This window comes from Corvus cornix, chromosome 3 (assembly GCF_000738735.6).
Source record: "Corvus cornix cornix isolate S_Up_H32 chromosome 3, ASM73873v5, whole genome shotgun sequence".
NCBI lineage: Eukaryota > Metazoa > Chordata > Aves > Passeriformes > Corvidae > Corvus > Corvus cornix.
Window position 1 is genome coordinate 12,401,816 of NC_047056.1, and position 17,455 is coordinate 12,419,270.

A 17,455-nucleotide genomic window follows, 5' to 3' on the forward strand; every position below is an offset into this window, starting at 1 on the left:
GGGAGCCAAATTATAAAAAGAGACATATTAAACATTTTTTAAATTGCCTTGTAGCTTCCCAGAGAATCTCCCAGAAAAGGCACTAGTCCACCTGTTCATTTTATTTTCAGGTAAGTACTTTTAAAAATAGGTCAGAGGAAGAGATAAGTATGGACTGGCAAGGATGTAAAGGAGAAAGAATGAGTGGTCTTCAGACGCTGAGAGGAGAGGCTGCACATCAAACCAGAAGGATCAGCATCATCTTGTGTTCCAGAAAAAGCAGATTTTCCTCATCCCTGCATGTAAATTGAGGGGGGCATTGTTTTAGAACTGTTTCATGAGGCCAAATCTCTTCATCACATAAAAACTCTTCTCACCCCTATGTCCTCCATTCCCAAGGTCAAGTGTAGGAGGTAATACAGAGGATCCAGATTTGCTCTTGTAGGAAATTTGGCAGTGCTCCTGGTGACCAGAGTCCCCACGGCCTGAATGACTGCCTTGAGCAAGATAGGAAATTCAGAGGAGAAATGGAAAGCTGATGAATAGGAAAATCCCTACATCATCCTATTTCCAAACACGTTCAGATCAGGGAAAAACCAGCAAATGGATTTCCAAGCTAACAAACAGCAGTCTCATGTTAACATTCACAGTAAGCTGCCAGTCCCATTGGCTCCTGAAACCCTGCTGCAGCTCCCTGCACTGCCTTGGGTTTGTACTTCAGAGGAGATTTTACGATAACAGAACCACTTGAAAGCAAGGACAGAAAATATCAGCATACGGAAAATATTTTTTCTAACAATGTATCTATATACGCACTACCAAAGGACTTTTTCCTCTCCAATAAAACCAAAGAATTAAACTGAGATTAAGTATGGCAAAAAGGGGTCCTAAACAGCAAATGCTAAGATGACTACAGAGTCACAACTGGGAGCTGCCACATTGTTCCTCTGGAAAAAAATAATTTTCAGATCAGATTTATAAAATATATAAAAACTCAGATCTATAACTGTTTTCCCTGAAAGTCTGCATTTTTAAATCACAGCTTTAAACAGGCCAGGATGGCAAATGTCATGAATCATTTACCTGTGATACTAATGCACTGCAGCAAAACCTCTAGTTGACATACTTCTGAGCTATTCTAAATGAGAGCCCCCTTACATTTATTAATATTCTAATAACACTGGCATTCTAAAAAAAAGTTTAAAGTACTCTTTTTTTCAGCCCTGTAACCTTGGCCTGCTCACATACTGACTTCTTGAGCTGCACAGATCTACCTGCTCAGAGGTTTCTCAGACAGCCTGTTGGAAGAACCAAGAAAACTCTTCCACATGCAGAACCCAGGGTTAAAAAGCACACCTATTAGCAGCATCCAAGAACACGCCTCCTAGTACATCAAGGCTACTGCAGAAAGGCATCTTTCATCTTGGTTTTGACAAAATTCCTCTCTCCACAGCGAACGCAATTTATCTGACGGACTTCTTTGAAATGAGGAATGAAGTCCGTCTCTGTAACGTTACTGAATATGAAATAAAAATGAAATAGAATCTAAATATACCCAACTCTATCCCGTTCTCCATCCCTCACATGACTCCAGTATCACTCTTGTGCCTAAACAAAGCATTAGAGGCAGCACTCATCCATTTCTCAGTGTAAAAGGCAACCTTGTAAATGTTAAGAGCAAGCGTAAGAACCTTGGAATGTCTGTCAATGAGAGGAGCGTATTTTTCGCCGTTTCACTGCTGGGTGGTTGGGTTTTTTTAGTTTCTTACTCTTATTCAGCATATATGCATACATCTACTTATCTTCCTCCCTACCCATGCAGCTATCCTTAAGATTAATAAGGGGCATGCTAAGTGCATCAGTGCATGGCTGCATGCAAAGACAGCTACGTACCCCTTCCTTCATCCCTCCTTTATAACCAGATGCCCCTTCCTACAATTTCTTCCACTGGCACCTCTTATGGTCACTGTGCAGAGGTGTGTCCCATCATGACCTAATTTCCAAGAGATCATGGGTATAATGGAGTGGGGCTTCATAAATGCACATTGTGCAATCATTCATATATTTTATCTGGTGAATGTTTTCACTGGGATTTTCCCTTTGTACTAAAATGACCAGCCTAGTCTTCAAAAAAATCAGTCTAGACTGTACCTTTCTTGTGCTGGTCTCCAAGACAGACACAGTGGAGAAGGGCAGCAGTGACAGATGATGCACAAGCTACCAGCAGGGAAGGACTCTGCTAGACTTGAAAGCTGGATTCTTCCATCTGGGCAAACATTTCTGAGCGTCAAAAGAGAAGGCCTGAAACAACAGCCTTGCTTTCAGGGACATGAATCCCATAGCACAGAGAGAGGGGGAGGTTTAAAATGTGAGTACTGTGCTGTCACAACCATGTCACCCCTCCAGCTCACCCGTGCAACTCCAGATGGTATTAATTTGGAATTATGTCTAATGAAAAGAGAGGCTGCATCCCCCATACTTCTTCACTGTCCCCAGAGAAGAACCTCAGGCCTTGGAGAACAGAAAGGAGTGCAGAGAAGAGAGCATGTGATTGTATGAGTCAGCAATGGGAAGAACTGCCCAGGATGATCATCTGTGAACCCAAGGAGAGGTAGGGCAGGATTGTGGATGCAGCAGTGTGGTGCTCCCTCAGAACGGTTGCGACTGTGCTTTTTGGGCGTATGTTGCCCCTTGTTCTGCACTTTACAAGATCAAGACAAATGTCTGTGTATTTTCATTTTTACTATTGCTCATGATAACACCATTTTATCTTAATTCCTTCAAGATTACTGCAAAGCTGGTAATTGCAATCAAGCTATTTTATAAGTCCAATTTATAGGAGACCAAATTATTTATTATTTATTTGCAGTTCTAAGTGGATCATTTGTGTTTTCTCTGAGTAAGATGATGTGTACAAAATATCCCTAAAAATGTCAACTAAGTGGAGAGATACAGAAAAAATGCCTCTCTGTCTCATAAGTACCCATGGCTTTCAGAATACAAATCATTCTTACACAAACACAGCAATAGCATGGTAGGCTTCCACAGAGTATTAGAAATACATAAAAAACCCACACTGCATGCCATTAAGTTCTTACAGCTAAAAGATTTACCCAAGCCAAGTGGTGCTGTTGACTTCAGTTCCCACACCACCACAGACCTCCTCTTACTAATTCAGCTCTTAGTGCTGCTCCAAATCTAACTTCCATTCTAGTTTAACCAAGCAACTCCGCCCCACACTCTCTCTAATATCCCCCACCTCTCCCCCTGCCATTCCTGAATGACACAATCTTTCTGGATACCCACAATTAGCAACCATTTCACTGGAAATGGGAACTCAGGCACTGGGGGTGACAGCTGTTAAGCAGCTGCTTATAAAAATTCCAGTTAAAATTGTTTGTTTGCAAACACACATGGAAGTCTTAAGCTATTGACTGGCTTTTGTGTGGATCTAATCTATTACCACGGGGCTGCTCAGTATATACAACTTCACTCAGTCTACAGAAGTAAAATACAAATTCACTTGGGTGCAATTTACTGTGGCAATAACCATACTGTTTACATCATGATCAAATACAAAGAGTTGGTCTAATATCCCCAAGGAGAACAGACTGTGTAAATAAGCATCTTTTATGGGAGGGCTCTCAGATTTATTCCTGATGCTTTCCAATTGTGACTTTGGAAAATCCTTGCAAGCCCTCCTGAACTAGCAAGGCAAAACTAACCTTTCTGATAGCTGCTGGTAAGATATCAGATCTCGTGTTAAACACAAACTTAGCTGTGACCTACACTAAACCAGAAAAATGGAAGTTCCACCATCAAGAATCACAACAGCTCCTTCTGCGCTGGCAGCGACACATGAACATCAGGCCATTACAGCTAAACCGCAGCTCCCCGGCTGTTAATTCATCCAAAACTTTTCAAAGACACTTTGCTGGACTGGGGCAGTCTGGATTCTTCCAGCCTGACCCAGGAAAGTGACAGGAGCAGCCAGGATGGCCCAAGACACAGCACTGGTTGATTTGCACTGACAGGCAGCACAGTGGAGGAAGTAATGCTTGGGAATCCGACACCAGAGACAGAAATGCTCTGAGTCCTGTGTTACAGAAATGATGATTTGAGTTGGACTTGACAAAAACATTTTTAATGGTTAAGACAACGAAGCACTGGGATAGACTGTAGAGTTTCCAACCTAAAGTCTCAGATGGTAACATGCCTGAGGTAAATGTGTGACTCCTGTGTTCTGGGCAGAGGATAAACTAGAGGTGCTTCTGAGCTTTTTCACTCCTATTTCTGTGACCCTGCTCTCAAGTGTGTTGTCCCATGCTTTGAAAGATGGAAATGAAATTTCTGTTCCATAGTTTTTTTTACTGTACACACTCACTGGTGCTAATGACAGAAGTGAGAGCAGGACCCTGTGCTTACAGGCTTCTTTTTCTGAGCATCTTCTCCCTCCCAGCAGGTATGGCAGCTTTTCCCTTGAATCTGTATGGTGTTCTCCAGCCTCTTGACAGATAAACAGCTATGAGTTCTGCTGCCTTTCTGCAGTACCAAAAAAGATCTGAAGGCTTTGCATTTTCAAGACAACCTCCTCTTTTTAGCATGTTCTCTTGGTCTCCAGAATGGGAGTCCAGTGATATAACGATTCCTCTGGTTCATGTGCATGCCATATCCCATTTTTTCTTTAACAATGTACAAGACAGTTTATTTTTAGGCTATTATCTCATGATATCCTCAATAACCCAACTTCTACATAATCTAACCCTTGGTAACATAACCTGTATTCTTCCTCAGGCTGTTGTAAGCTCTGTTTCCTCTTTTCAGTTTCCAGATTTTGTAAATTTCTACTAGTTGCAGAATTTGGCTTTACACAGAAACTCTGCTGCATCCTTAGCCCTGCTTCACCATGCGCAGAAAGGATCAAGCGACCAGACCTGTTTCATCCTTCTGTGTCCTCTGCATTACATCTTAGGTTTTCATGAGCAAACATTTGCAAGATGAACCCATATTTTTATGGGAGCACATTACACATCCACTGATTTCTAAAGTGGGATGGGAGTATAAGGCAACGGCACTCGTGCCACAGCCTGCACGGAGCTGCCTGGTCATGCAATGATCTTCTCCTCTCTAACTGTTCAAGTATGCTAGAATTAATTTAAAATCGCACGCAATATTTCTCTAATGTTGCCCTTTCGTGCAAACTGTGATGATGAACCAAACGACTGAGCAAGGCAGAAATACCCTTCCTGTTAACATGGGCTTTACACCATGAGAAACCTGCATAATACCATTTTTGGGGGCTCTACCCTAACTCATAACACTTTTTTTTGTTGTTATTCTGAAGATGTTTTTGGTGTCTGGAAAAATGCCATGTGCTATCTCAGACATAAAGGAGTCAGGCAAATAAACTACACTGGAAAAACTCTCTGTGATTTGCTTAAGTAGCAATTTAAGTGAATAGGAAATCAGCTGCTCATCTCAATTAGATGACAGTCACAGCCAAAAAATTCTATTATAGAGGCCATATTATAAAAATGTGGGTTAGGAATTTCCCTAAATTCTATTTACAGAAGAAAGTGCCGGATGAAGATCCAAAGGATCTCTTCCCTGTCTATGGCAACATTTGTTTCTTACGTGAAATGTGTCTTCAAAACATTTAATCTTTCTAAAGTCATTTCTCCATCTACAAAGGGACATAATAAAACTTATGTTCCTTTATAAAGTGCTTTAAACACCATGGATGAGAAGAGCTAAATGAAAAAAAAGTGACATTTTTATTACTATTAAGCTACCACAAGCAAGAATATTTGTCAAAATTGTGAGTTTAATGAGATATGTTTATCAAAAGTAAGTAGGAACGCTGGCAGAAAAGCTTCTATACTCCTTTCTAAAGTTGGTCAAACTGACAAAATAAATTAATACAGAAATGTTCCTGATAAATTCTGGAACCACCCTAGCTAAAAAAAGGTTGGTACAATCTCTTAAGAACAAGCACAAGAGCAGCACAGGATGGACACTACTCATAAAAGATTCTAGGGTAACAAATGTGGAAACACATTTGCCCCACAGGATCTCAGGGAGCACAGATGGCACCACCAAACCCTTCCACTGTTTACAGTACATGGAGAAAGAAACATCCCGACTCGGATAAATCCTATCAGCAGCCCAGCTGTTCAGGAAAAGCCATTGGGAACCCCTTCTCAGAAGCAGGAGGCCAAACTTGGTGTCAACAGAAGCAATGGGGTAACACAGTCAGATCGAAGGTGAATGTGGACACCAAAAACTGGTGTTATAAACCACACCACTGTGAGAATTAACAGATGTAACGCCCATAATTGGCTTCATAATGCTCTGCTCGTGCCACCTCAAAGGAAGCGGCTGTGGAGATACAAAAACCAAGTGAGGAGATGCCCGTTTCACAGTTAAATTGCTGAATTTGGTAAGATACTTGTACCTTCAGTCCTCTTAATATGTTAGCAAAGCAAAATTTTCCACTTAGTGAATCAAATTGTACACACTACACCGCTTTATCCCTCGAGCTCATTTTCTCATTCTAAGCAATGCTCACCAGTAAGTGTAGCCCAGGCTTCATTCACATTTGCACCGGCACACAGCAAATACGAATTCAGGCCACACTTTGTTGTCCTTCTCCTGCCTAAAACCTCATGAAAATGCACAGCACAAGTGCAAGGTTTCCTATTTCTAATAATGTGTATTTTGTTATAAAAATAAATGAACTGCAATCATAGGTAGACAATATTTGAGAAAAAAACTGAGTACATGATCAATGCTGTAGAAAAAAATCTATAAGAATCTGTAAAAGTTAAAAAAGATAGCATCCTTCTTGTTCTGGTAAGAATATTTAATTATTAAACCCCACAAATACCAACAACAAAAATCATGAATATTAAAGAACCTTCTACTTTGGTAAAGCTCAGTTTATACTTTGCTAAAATTCCTATTTCTTATTCCGGTAACATTTTCTTTGGGAGGTTCTCAAACTCCCTCATAACACGCCCACAAAATACATCGCTTATCTACTTTACAGATGAGAAAAAATCAAGCAAAGCATAATTAATTAATTAATTCTCCTAAAGTTGTAATCATCCCTAATATAGAGATCAAAGATATTCTATTGCAATCCTGGGAGTAAGGGAGCAAAGCAGAGACGCAAAGTTAACCTCAGTCTCCAAATGGCACAGCACATCAGTGATAAAGCTCCTTCTTGCAGAGTGCTAAGAAACTGATTTAATATTAATCTATCAAATATGCCCACCTCTCTCAAGGCTGTAGGCAGATGGATGTGCCACTAAGACAAATGATGAACTGCCATCCTCTGATGTCACCGGCCTTGCCACTTTGCAATCAGAACAGCACCGGAACGGTACTTAACTCCTGAGAACAGAGGCTGCACGAGGTACATCTGGCACTGAGATCCTGTCACAGTGGGAAGAATCTCTTCCTTCCAAAACACTGAGCTTCTCCAATAAACTGGAGGTTAGAAACAATCCTGCAAAATAACGGATGATTTCATCAAATGTACAGGGAACTTGAGGCTGAAATGTCTATTTTGCTTGACAAGCGAAGCAGACGCACTGAGACGGAGACAGTAAAATACATTAACTACAGACTTAGTGAGAAGGTATCAGAAAACATTCTGAGTTTTCAGAAAGCCTTCTTTATAATCCCAAAATCACATGTAAGGCAGTTATGGCAAATCTTTGGCTGGCTTTTCTTGCCAGAAACAACTGCAGGTTACCAAAAAGTCAGCCCTATCGTAGGCCTGCATCATCAGCACACACAAAAACTTGTATTACTCCAGGGAAACAAGTCCACCATCCTCAGAACCCTGAGGAATGTGTTTTTAATGGTCACTGCATCCAAAGTCAGTGGTTACCATAACCAAGGCATAACCAAAATTTCAATCAAATGCAATACAATCACAGAGCAGTAACAATTCAGCCTTGGTACAGAAAAAGAAGCCCACCACTAATCTCCATGGAATCACTAAAATTCAATATATTTGAAGGTTTCACAACATGCCAGATTTCCTTACCATCATACACGATATACTTCCCAGTTTAAAAGCACCAGCAATGTGCAGGGATGTTGCCTGCAGAACACGCAGCCAGGGAAACACCACAAATTGACTGCAATGCCAAAAAAAGCAGCAACACGGAATAGGAACATCTGGCCAGGTAACAACCCTGCAGGACCACGCCTGGGAGCTACAGGGAACCAGAAGCTGAATATAACCCAGCAGCATCCCACATGACAACACAGGTACCCTGGATGTCTGAGCAGGAGCAGAGCTCTAAGGCACAGGCAAATATTCCTCAGCTCTGTTTCAGTGCCAGTGAGGTGCATTCCACAGGGAAGTGGTTCCATGAGAGCAAGCTCATGGTCTGAATAACCAGCAATCCAGAAAGCACGACAAAATCTTGGGAAAAGTTCAGAGAAACTGGAGCCATCCAGGCTTTGGAGGAACTGGAGTGTGCATTTCTGCAGAGGAAGATCAAAGAGATGGAACAGAACAAGAAAACCAGCCAGAAAGCTGACCCTGCTCGAGGCCAGGAGGCAAGACAACGTCATGGCCCCCTCCAAGCCTGTGGTGATGTGTGCTGCAGTCCTGAGATTCCCCAATGGGCCCAGCAGAACACAGTTCACCCAACTGACCCATGACAACAAAGCAGACACACGCCCAAGTCATGTCTGAATAGAAGACCACATAACAAACCTCAAAATCAGAAGCTTACTGAACTCTTTTTCTGCCTCTCCTTCTAGATTTCATCATCCTCCACTATTTTAACACAGTTTCAAGAATTTGAAATAGATTTAAAAATTTATTGTTACAGCTATTATCTCCATACTACTGATTTCACAGTGAACGCCGTACAATACCTTAAAACTCCAAAGGAAGTTGTCATCAGCTCCATCCACTATGCATTTCATTTCTCCTCACACCAGCCTTCCCAGCATGCTCCTACTTCATCTCTTTTTTCTGTCCCCTCTTATGAGGACCAGCTGAGGGAGCTGGGGAGGCTCAGCCTGGAGAAAAGGAGGCTGAGGAAGGACCTTATCATTCATTACAACCACCTGAAAGGAGGATGTAGCCAGGTAGGGGATGGTCTCCTTCCCCTGGTAACAACCAATAGGACAGGAGGAAATGGCCTCAAGTTGCACCAGAGGAGGTTTCGATTGGATAGCAGAAAAAATTTCTTCACCAGAAGGGAGGTCAAGCAATGGAACAGGCTGCCCAGGGAGGTGGATGAGTCAGCCACCCTTGGGGTATTTAAAAGACATGTAGATGTGGCACTTGGGCCCACGGTTCAGTGGTGGGCTTGGCAGTGCTGGGTTAACACTTCAGCTCGATGATCTTAAAGGTCTTTTCCAACCTAAATGATTCTGTGATTCTGAAAACAAAAATGTTTAGATGAAAGCCACAAGCTGAAGTATGAGAGATACACTTTATCCTCCCTATCAGCACAGTTTTAAATACATCAGGGAGGACTGCGGGATATTGATAGCTGAAAGGTTTGCTCATTTGAGTTGACTTCTACAGCACATTTTTTCGCTAGATCCACTTTTGCGAAAGTCAAAGTGTAATAAACAAAGTTACTCTCTGTAGAGTTATTGACAGGAAAAAAAAGAGTTATAAGTAGTATTGATTTGGGGTGAAATGGTAGAACGTGACAATCAATAGAGCTTAGTCAGATATAAAATAGAAGGAGTCACACAAGTCATGACAGGATTATTACAGGAGACAAATCCTGGTATCAGCCAAGGAAGGGAAGAAGCTGTAAATGGGATCCAAAATGTAAACTGTGGATTACTTTATAGAAAAATAACCCTAAACTATTTATTTTAATGTTTTAATATGGGAGGTAGTTTTTATTTCTGCATATTGTCAGTGCTGTTTTTCTAAAGCTTTTGAAACAAATTCTTTCCACCTCCATAGTATTTTCATTAAATGTCATCAAAGCTCTTTTCAAATCTCTGAGAGAAGTATGATTATCCTTATTTAACAGATAATGAGAAGATAGAAAGAGGCTGGGGCTACATTTTCCAAACTAGTCAGTAATGCCGCGTGCCTTGTGTCTAAATACACAAATCCATAAAATGAGAGTCCTACAGAAACAATATTTTCAAAGTCCTAAGAAATCACAACTTTGGTCAACAGCTGCTTACAAGTTCCCAGACTCTGGGTCACAGGCTGGGGAGCCAAAAGCTGAGCCCTCACAGCAAACACAGCAAGCTGTGTAAGCACAGTGAGCTTGCTCACATATACAACAGAGCCTAAAATAGGGATGCTAATTCACAGTCCTCTGTTCTAATTACAAAGCTCATTATTTTTACCACTCGAATGACTCAGGGTGAAGGGAACCCAATAACCACAATATTCTACCACATGAAAGGACTGTACATTTGCTGGGATTTACACAGTGCCTACCTTCTGAGCACAGCCACACTGGAAAATAATAGCAATAGTCAGAACAGCAATGAATGCTTTTCACCGCTGATTATGCCCATGCACAATCGTTCAGTGCATTGCCTTTTCCTAGACACTGGACCAAAAAAAACCCCAAATTATTGAAAGATATTAAAATGCCTTACAAATGAAATTTGATACAGAATTAGTTACACTACCAAGGTGAAAGGCAGCAGCATTAATAATGATCAACATCGCACAACAATTTATTGCAGGCTATGATGAAAACTATTCCATTTGAGGGAGATATAAGCCATATTTTGAAGAACCTCTTGCACTAATCAGCTAAATAAATGCTGACAATCAAACCGTGGGATATGCGGAGCCTCGGGGAGGAGGGGGCCTTGGAACAGCTTCATTTTTATGAATGGAGCCATAAGAAGGAGGTTAGAGAAGGACAGGAGCACACACAACTCCAATCCCAAGAAAGGCACAGGACAGGCTGAATAGCACCACCACACTGAAACATGAACTGGCCAGGAAATCAAGGGTTACACAGTTGGAATAAAATAATTTTTTTTTTTAAAGCCGTTAATTTCTAAAGAGGGATATGTACTGACTGCAACAGTTTAAAAGCTTGTTTAGCTGGAATCACATTTGCAGTCACAGGATTTCTATTGGAAAATGGCATTATTGTCTCCAGAGAGAAAACTAGGACTGAATCACATCAGGAGGAGGATGGACAAGATGACCTTTTGAAGTCTTCTTCAGCCGTATTCCTGTAAATCCATATTCAGTGACAGAAAACACATCTGGATTGGAGCTGCTGGGGCTTAGGCATTCAAGTCAGAAAATTTTGGCATAAGTCTTTGGCATGAGAAGAAGCCCAAGCAATTTTTATATTGGGCTCTGTCTGCCATTAGTGATGTGATTCAATCATAAAATGGCTTATTCCCCCAACACAAATATGTAATACCATGCCAGAGTAGGAACATGAAGCTGCTCTCATTATCACAGCTAAGTTCATTTTACAGCAAAGCAGTTTACTTTAAGACTTTTCCAGTAATCCAAGTCTAATTACGGAATCAATTTAAAACAATTTTGTAATTAAAAGTACCTGCTGAAAATATCTCACAGGCTCAGTAATTTAAATGATAGTGTTAAAAATGTAATTAAAATTAAAAAGGCCAAATGAGGCTGGGTCGCTCCTCCACTAGGAGAGTGCTGAAGGACGTTGCATTTGCAGACCCGAATCGCCAGCTTCCTCCCCAAATTCCTGCTTTTCCCAGCTGCATGGGGATTTCGCACTAGGAGTCATCCAAGAGATGTCTGAGCGGACCGCGGCGGGGCAAGGCTTTTTTGTTTTCTAATTTTAAAAATTACGCTGTTTCAAAATGAAGCTGTACTTAGAGAGAGCCAGTGCTCCCTAGCCGGGGCCGGGGTGAGGCTCCCTCCTGCCGGGGGTCCCCGCGCAGGGTGCCAAAGGCTGCGCGCCCCCGCGCAGGGGTGCGGTGGGGAGCGCAGGGGGGGAACTTTCCCCGCTCCGCCCGGGTCGGGGCTGCGGGGGCGGCTGGGGAGGGGGTGGCGCGGGCCGGGCAGAGGAGGGGACCGGGGACGGGGCCGGGGCCCCTCACTCACTCACCGCCCGCCGCCAGCCCCGGGCCGAGGCTCAGCGCCAACTGCAGCCACAGCGCCGCGGCCAGCGCCCGCCGCCGCGCCGCCGGGAGGGCACCGCCGCCGCTCGCCTGCTTCCCATGACACATCTTCTGCCCGCCAAAGGCATCCGGTTCGCCGCCACCTGCAACGAGAGAGCCGCTCCGCCTCGCCGCTGCCCGGGGCTCCGCGCCGGCTCCGCGGGTCGCCCCCGCCGCCCCGCCACCCGCGGCGCGGCTGCCCCCGCGCCGCCCCCCGCCCGCCCCGCCGCCCTCCCGACCCCGCGGCTCCCCCGGCCGTGCCCCCCGCCGCCGCTACCTGCGGGGGCCCCCCCGCCAGAGCCGGCGGTACCTCCGCGGCTGCTGCCGCCGCCTCCGCCGCTGCGGCTCGGCAGCCTGCCGGGGCCGGGCGGAGCGCACACGCACACACTCGCACACACTCGCACACCACACGCGCACACAGGGACGCGCACACCGCAGCCGGCCGGCCCTACCTGGGAGCGGGGCAGCGGCAGCCGCAGCGCGCACCTGCCCGGCCCGCCCGCCCGGCCGGCGCGGAGCGGAGGCGCGGGGAGCCGTGCGCGGCGGGAGCGCGGGCAGCCCCGGCGCGCCGAGCACGCATGGCAGCCGCGGGCACGGCTGCGCCGCCGCTCCGCGCTGTCCCGCCCGGGCACCCCGCGGCAGCCCGGCCCGGAGGGGCACCCGATGCCCCGCGCCGGGGGGCGCCCCAACACTGCCAAGGGCAGGGGAAGGCGAAGTTAAGGCTTCGCTCCCGGTAGTTTCTGCTCGTTTTCACCTCAAACGGGGTTTCGTGGTGCGCAGCTCTGACGGAGCATCTTTGGAATGTCCTGTGCTTCGTCACGTAGGCAGAACGTTAGACATGAGACACAGTTCAGCAGCGCTGGTGGCAGTGCCACATCTTTCACAGTTTTTGGGAGTGGGAAGGTGTATTCCTGAGCACTCGCTCCCGTCAGCTGCCATTGGGGAAAGGCAGGACGCCTGGGCCTGCCGACTGGAGCAATTTGCTGTTAGGAATCAGCATCCAGCTCTATTTAGTGAATCTGTGAAATTCACTACCACGAATCACTGAATCAGAGACACTGTCTCCTGGCTCCCGCAGCTGTGGTAGCTCCGTGTTTCCTGGTGCCATTTCCAGTGTGCTGTTAGGGGTATTGCCCCTTTGCCCACAACTAGGCACTGCAGCTCTTCCCTTGCTCAGAGGTAGCAGAGGGTGTCCTCCAGCTGAAGAGGACTCTGTTAAGCAGATTAAGGTATTTGGCGCACTCCTGGGACGCAGCAAGGGGAACAAAACCAGGGACAAGGGATGACACATTTGTAATGAAACATACCTAGGCTCAATGCAAACACAGACCCAAAGGTACATGGGATCCTATTAACATCACGTGGAAATAGCACATTCCGATGCTTTGAAGTTAATAGTAAACACTGGTAAAGTTGGAGTTCTTTTCAAGTGTCTCAGCTACCTGATGCTGTCTCCTCCAAGTTAAAACTTAAGGCTCTTCAGGAGGGATTTTAGTTCAAATCATGTACCAGTTCAAAGGCCAGTGTAAGAAGCATAGCTCTTTATCTACCCTGGAGAAAATGGGCATCTCACAGCGAAATGCAGGTATTTTGCTAAGAATGGGGAAGTATGTGGCCAATTTTCAGCGAAGAGAATGTATTATTTCTGAAATACCTTTGCTGCTCCTTTTAAACAGGGAAATTTGGAAACTATAGAACTTTTTCACCGAGCATCATTTCCTGATCAGGTAAGTTTCCCCAGCCAGCCCAAAGAGGGAGTTCAGGTCAGTAACAGCCCTCTTAAGCTGTGCAAATACAGCACAGGCACAGTTACATTATAGAGATGTTCTTCAGAGGCAGTAAGCCATTGACTATTAACAAGTGGCAGGACAGAGCAATAATGCAGCGATTCCTGTTGTCTGTAGTAAGAGGATCTTTATGTTACTGGTTTGGTAGCTTTGATTTTTGAAATCAAAATAGCAAAAGATAATATCCTGAGCAATCTGACATTATTCCTGTTCTCCATCGATTAAAATGCAAAGTGCTGGATGCAATGTCTACTTTCAGTGTGGATGGAGCACCCAGATACACCCTTCTGAGGAGGAAGAGGCAAATGAACTAACGTCTGTCAGTGTTGATAGGAACTACTTATCCCTTGTTTCTGCCATTTACTCCTATCCCCACGTGTGCAGCTGCACCTCGGACACCATCCAGCCTGAGGAAGGACAAGTGAGTACTCCAGGCACCTGTCAGCCACCTCACGTGAGTAGGAGCACCACCACTTCAAACAGCACCAGGAAATCAAGGTTTGCTTGTGCAGCAGCTCTTCTTCAAAATCTTAATGAACTGTAACAATTCACCTCTTACTGAGCAGGGCATGTATGTAGGATGCAAGGCGGTGGCAGTGGCTGAAGGGGCTGGGGGGATGCCCCCCCCCCCCCCCCATTTGATGAAGGAATTAATTTAGCGGGGATTCCTATTAGCCAAGAGCAGGGAAGGGCTCCTGCAGCCCAGGAAAGCTGGGCTAAACTGAGTGAGGAGCAGCAAAAGCTGGAGAAGGATGAAGCCTGAGGCAACCCCGACCACAGAGTGGCAGAGGGGAAGGAGCTGCTTCACTTTGGCTTGGGCTTTGTTTGTGGAAGAGGTGGATGGATGGATTGCCTGAAGGGCTACAACCGCTCTGTGACCAAATCTGACATCTGTAATCAATTTTAGTGCATCCTCCTGAGCTGAAGTGGGGCCAGAGCAGTGATCAGTGGGCTGGACCTGAAGCTCTGAGCTGCTGCTACATAGCACAGGCTGCAAAATATGGGAGGATTTGTCCCCTGGTTATCCCACCAGTGTTTCGAGGCCACAGATGTCATGATTTCTGTGCCTTCCTACACTTGGCTGCCCCTCCACTACTTTTTTTAGGCAAGTTCCAGATGAGCCTCAGACCTGTGGGGACTAACCCTGAATTGCATCTGGTGGGGATAAACCCTCCCTGGTGCTGGTGCAGGCGGGCTGGAAACAAGTCAGAGAGATTATGTGACATTGTTTTGCTTCATATGTATTCACAAAGTTGCTTCCATCTCCCTGCACTGCTTCTGCAGCTAAAAATGCCACTCCTCAGAATGAGGATGAAAAGTGCCAGTGCTCATCTGCACCCTCCAGACTCAGGTTCCTGTTGTTTGGGCCCAGGAACATCGAGGTGGTGCTGGGAGCGGGGAGAGATCATGTCTTCCTCATGGCAGGTTGTGGGTGCTCCCATGTGGTGAGAGGTGTTCCTGGCCAGCTTCGCTCTCCTTGGAGGGAGAGGCTTCAGCTCTGCTCCAGCTGGTGCACACAGTCGGCTCCTGGCTGCTTGTAGCAAGTGCAGGGTGGGCATCCCAGCCAGATTCTGGCTGGCTGTGGGCTTACAGCTTATCTTCTCCTGGGGTTTTGTAATCACCTTCATGAATAAACAATTGTGTGTATAACTCCTGTAGTTGCAGGATTTTAGTTTAGTCTTGCCATACACATTCATCTGCTTCATTCTCTTATTTTTATCTTCTCATGTGCACTCTTTTATTTGATAATCTTATTCCAAGGCCTGTACTGGGTAAAAAGCTAGATTGAAAAATTCGGTTAAATGCATCCAACCCAAAAAGTGGCCCCTCACTCCAAGAGCAGTAACATTGACTCTGCTCAGGACTAGGAATATGAAGGCCATGCCCACCCTACACAGCATTTACCCTGAATCCTTAATACAAAACAATAATTTTCTCTCAGTGTGAAGGTGAGGAAGTGTCTTTTGAAACATCCAAGGCAATGTGAGAGTCCATGGCATCACCAGTCCAAGTGGTGCCCTTGCAACATGAACGAACCTGTGTTGCACAGCTACTGCCATGGCACATGAAAGTGCTTGAGAATGCTCAGAAACCAGGACAAAAGTGGGACGACAGGAGCAGCCAAATCTGCTGTAGTCTCATTGACACTGCTCACTGGGAAGGTGTGTGGACTAAATTATTTCCAAAACTGCCAACAGGTATTGTTTCAAAAGGGAACAAATTCATTCACTCCAAAAAAGAGCTAGGGAATGAATGAGCTCACTCAGTCCTCCACCATCCTGACAGGAAAGGGAGGAGAATTGGGAAGAAAAGAGAAGATGTTCATGGGTTGAGATCAGAACAGTTTAATAATTGAGATAAGAACAGTTTAATAATTGAAACAAAGTAAAATATAGCAAGAATACTAATGATAATAGTAATTAGAATTAAAAGGATGGACACAGAGAGAGAGGAAAAAGCCCCAAGAGAAACAAGTGATGCACAACACAGTTGCTCACCACACTCTGACTGATGCCCAGTAAGAATTGGTCCCTCCTGGCCAATTCCCCCCAGTTTATGTCCTGAGCATGAGTCTCTGTGGTGTGCAATATCCCTTTGGCCAGTTCAGGTCAGCTGTCCTGCCTGTGCTCCCTCATGGCTTCTTGTGCAGCTCCTCGCTGGCAGAGTATGGGAGACAGAAAAGTCTTGATTTAGAGTAAGCACTACTCAGCAGCAACTAAAACATCAGTGTGTTGTCAACACTGTTCTCATACTGAACCCAGAATACTGCACTTACCAGCCACTAAGAAGAAAATCAGCTCTATCCCAGCCAAAACCAGGACACTGTGGTAAGAGTCAGCTGGAAAGGAAGCTTTGAGGTCCAAATTCTTGGGCTACCTAACATTCTGGTCCGCCTCAGTGCATGAGTGGTCATGGGCATCTTTAATTTTCTAGCAAAATGTAACCCAAAATATTGGGTATTGGATTAATCGGTTGGGGGTTTTAATTATCACATTAAGATAATCATTCTCCATGATTTACCTGCTCAAAAACAAGGCCAGAAGGGATTGTCCTGATGATGTGGCTGCTGGGTAGGCAAGTTTCATCCTTAAACTGGACTCCAGAAAGGGTGAAAATGAAGTGGTGAGGATTGTAGCTGAGGGTCATGAGAGAATTTTTCTGTGGCAGTGTGAGACTGTAAAAAAAAAAGACCCCAAGGCATGTTAGTGACAGTCAAATGAGTAAAGGGGTGGTCAGTCCTTGGGGAAAAGAAGAGCTTAACACAGAAGACTGCAAGTAACAATTTTAAAATATAAAATGGCAATGACTGGCATTGAGAGTTGGCTGCAGAGCATCATTCCAGGCTGAAAGTACATATTGTTGCAAAACATCCTCCAGACCTCCTGGCCACAGACCAGCTTCCCATTTCATCGGCCACAAGGAAGAGCTGTTGCCTCGAGCTCACAGGTATCATGCTGTAAACAAAATTCTGCATGCAAAATTAAAAAGAAGAACTCAAGCATCATCTAACAAAATGCCAGGAGTTGCTAAAGGGAGTTCTGAATGCCTTGGAAGGCACAAAACTA

At 45.0% G+C, this 17,455-nt stretch overlaps 1 protein-coding gene across 2 annotated transcripts in view; it reads right to left on the minus strand.

The window, feature by feature from the left end:
* SUSD4 (sushi domain containing 4) overlaps positions 1 to 12,619 on the minus strand; it is a 69,256-nt gene extending 56,637 nt beyond the window's left edge. The window contains exons 1-2 of one of the 2 annotated variants that reach the window (XM_039569541.1): positions 12,555 to 12,619; positions 12,051 to 12,206 (exon numbers count right to left, since the gene is read on the minus strand). In XM_039569541.1, the coding sequence (XP_039425475.1) occupies positions 12,051 to 12,171 (121 nt within the window). In that variant the 5' untranslated portion in view covers positions 12,172 to 12,206; positions 12,555 to 12,619. Of the gene's footprint in view, positions 1 to 12,050; positions 12,207 to 12,379; positions 12,485 to 12,554 lie in introns of those variants that run through there. The other variant, XM_039569540.1, reaches the window with a different exon arrangement.
* Positions 12,620 to 17,455: the final 4,836 nt, after the last annotated feature.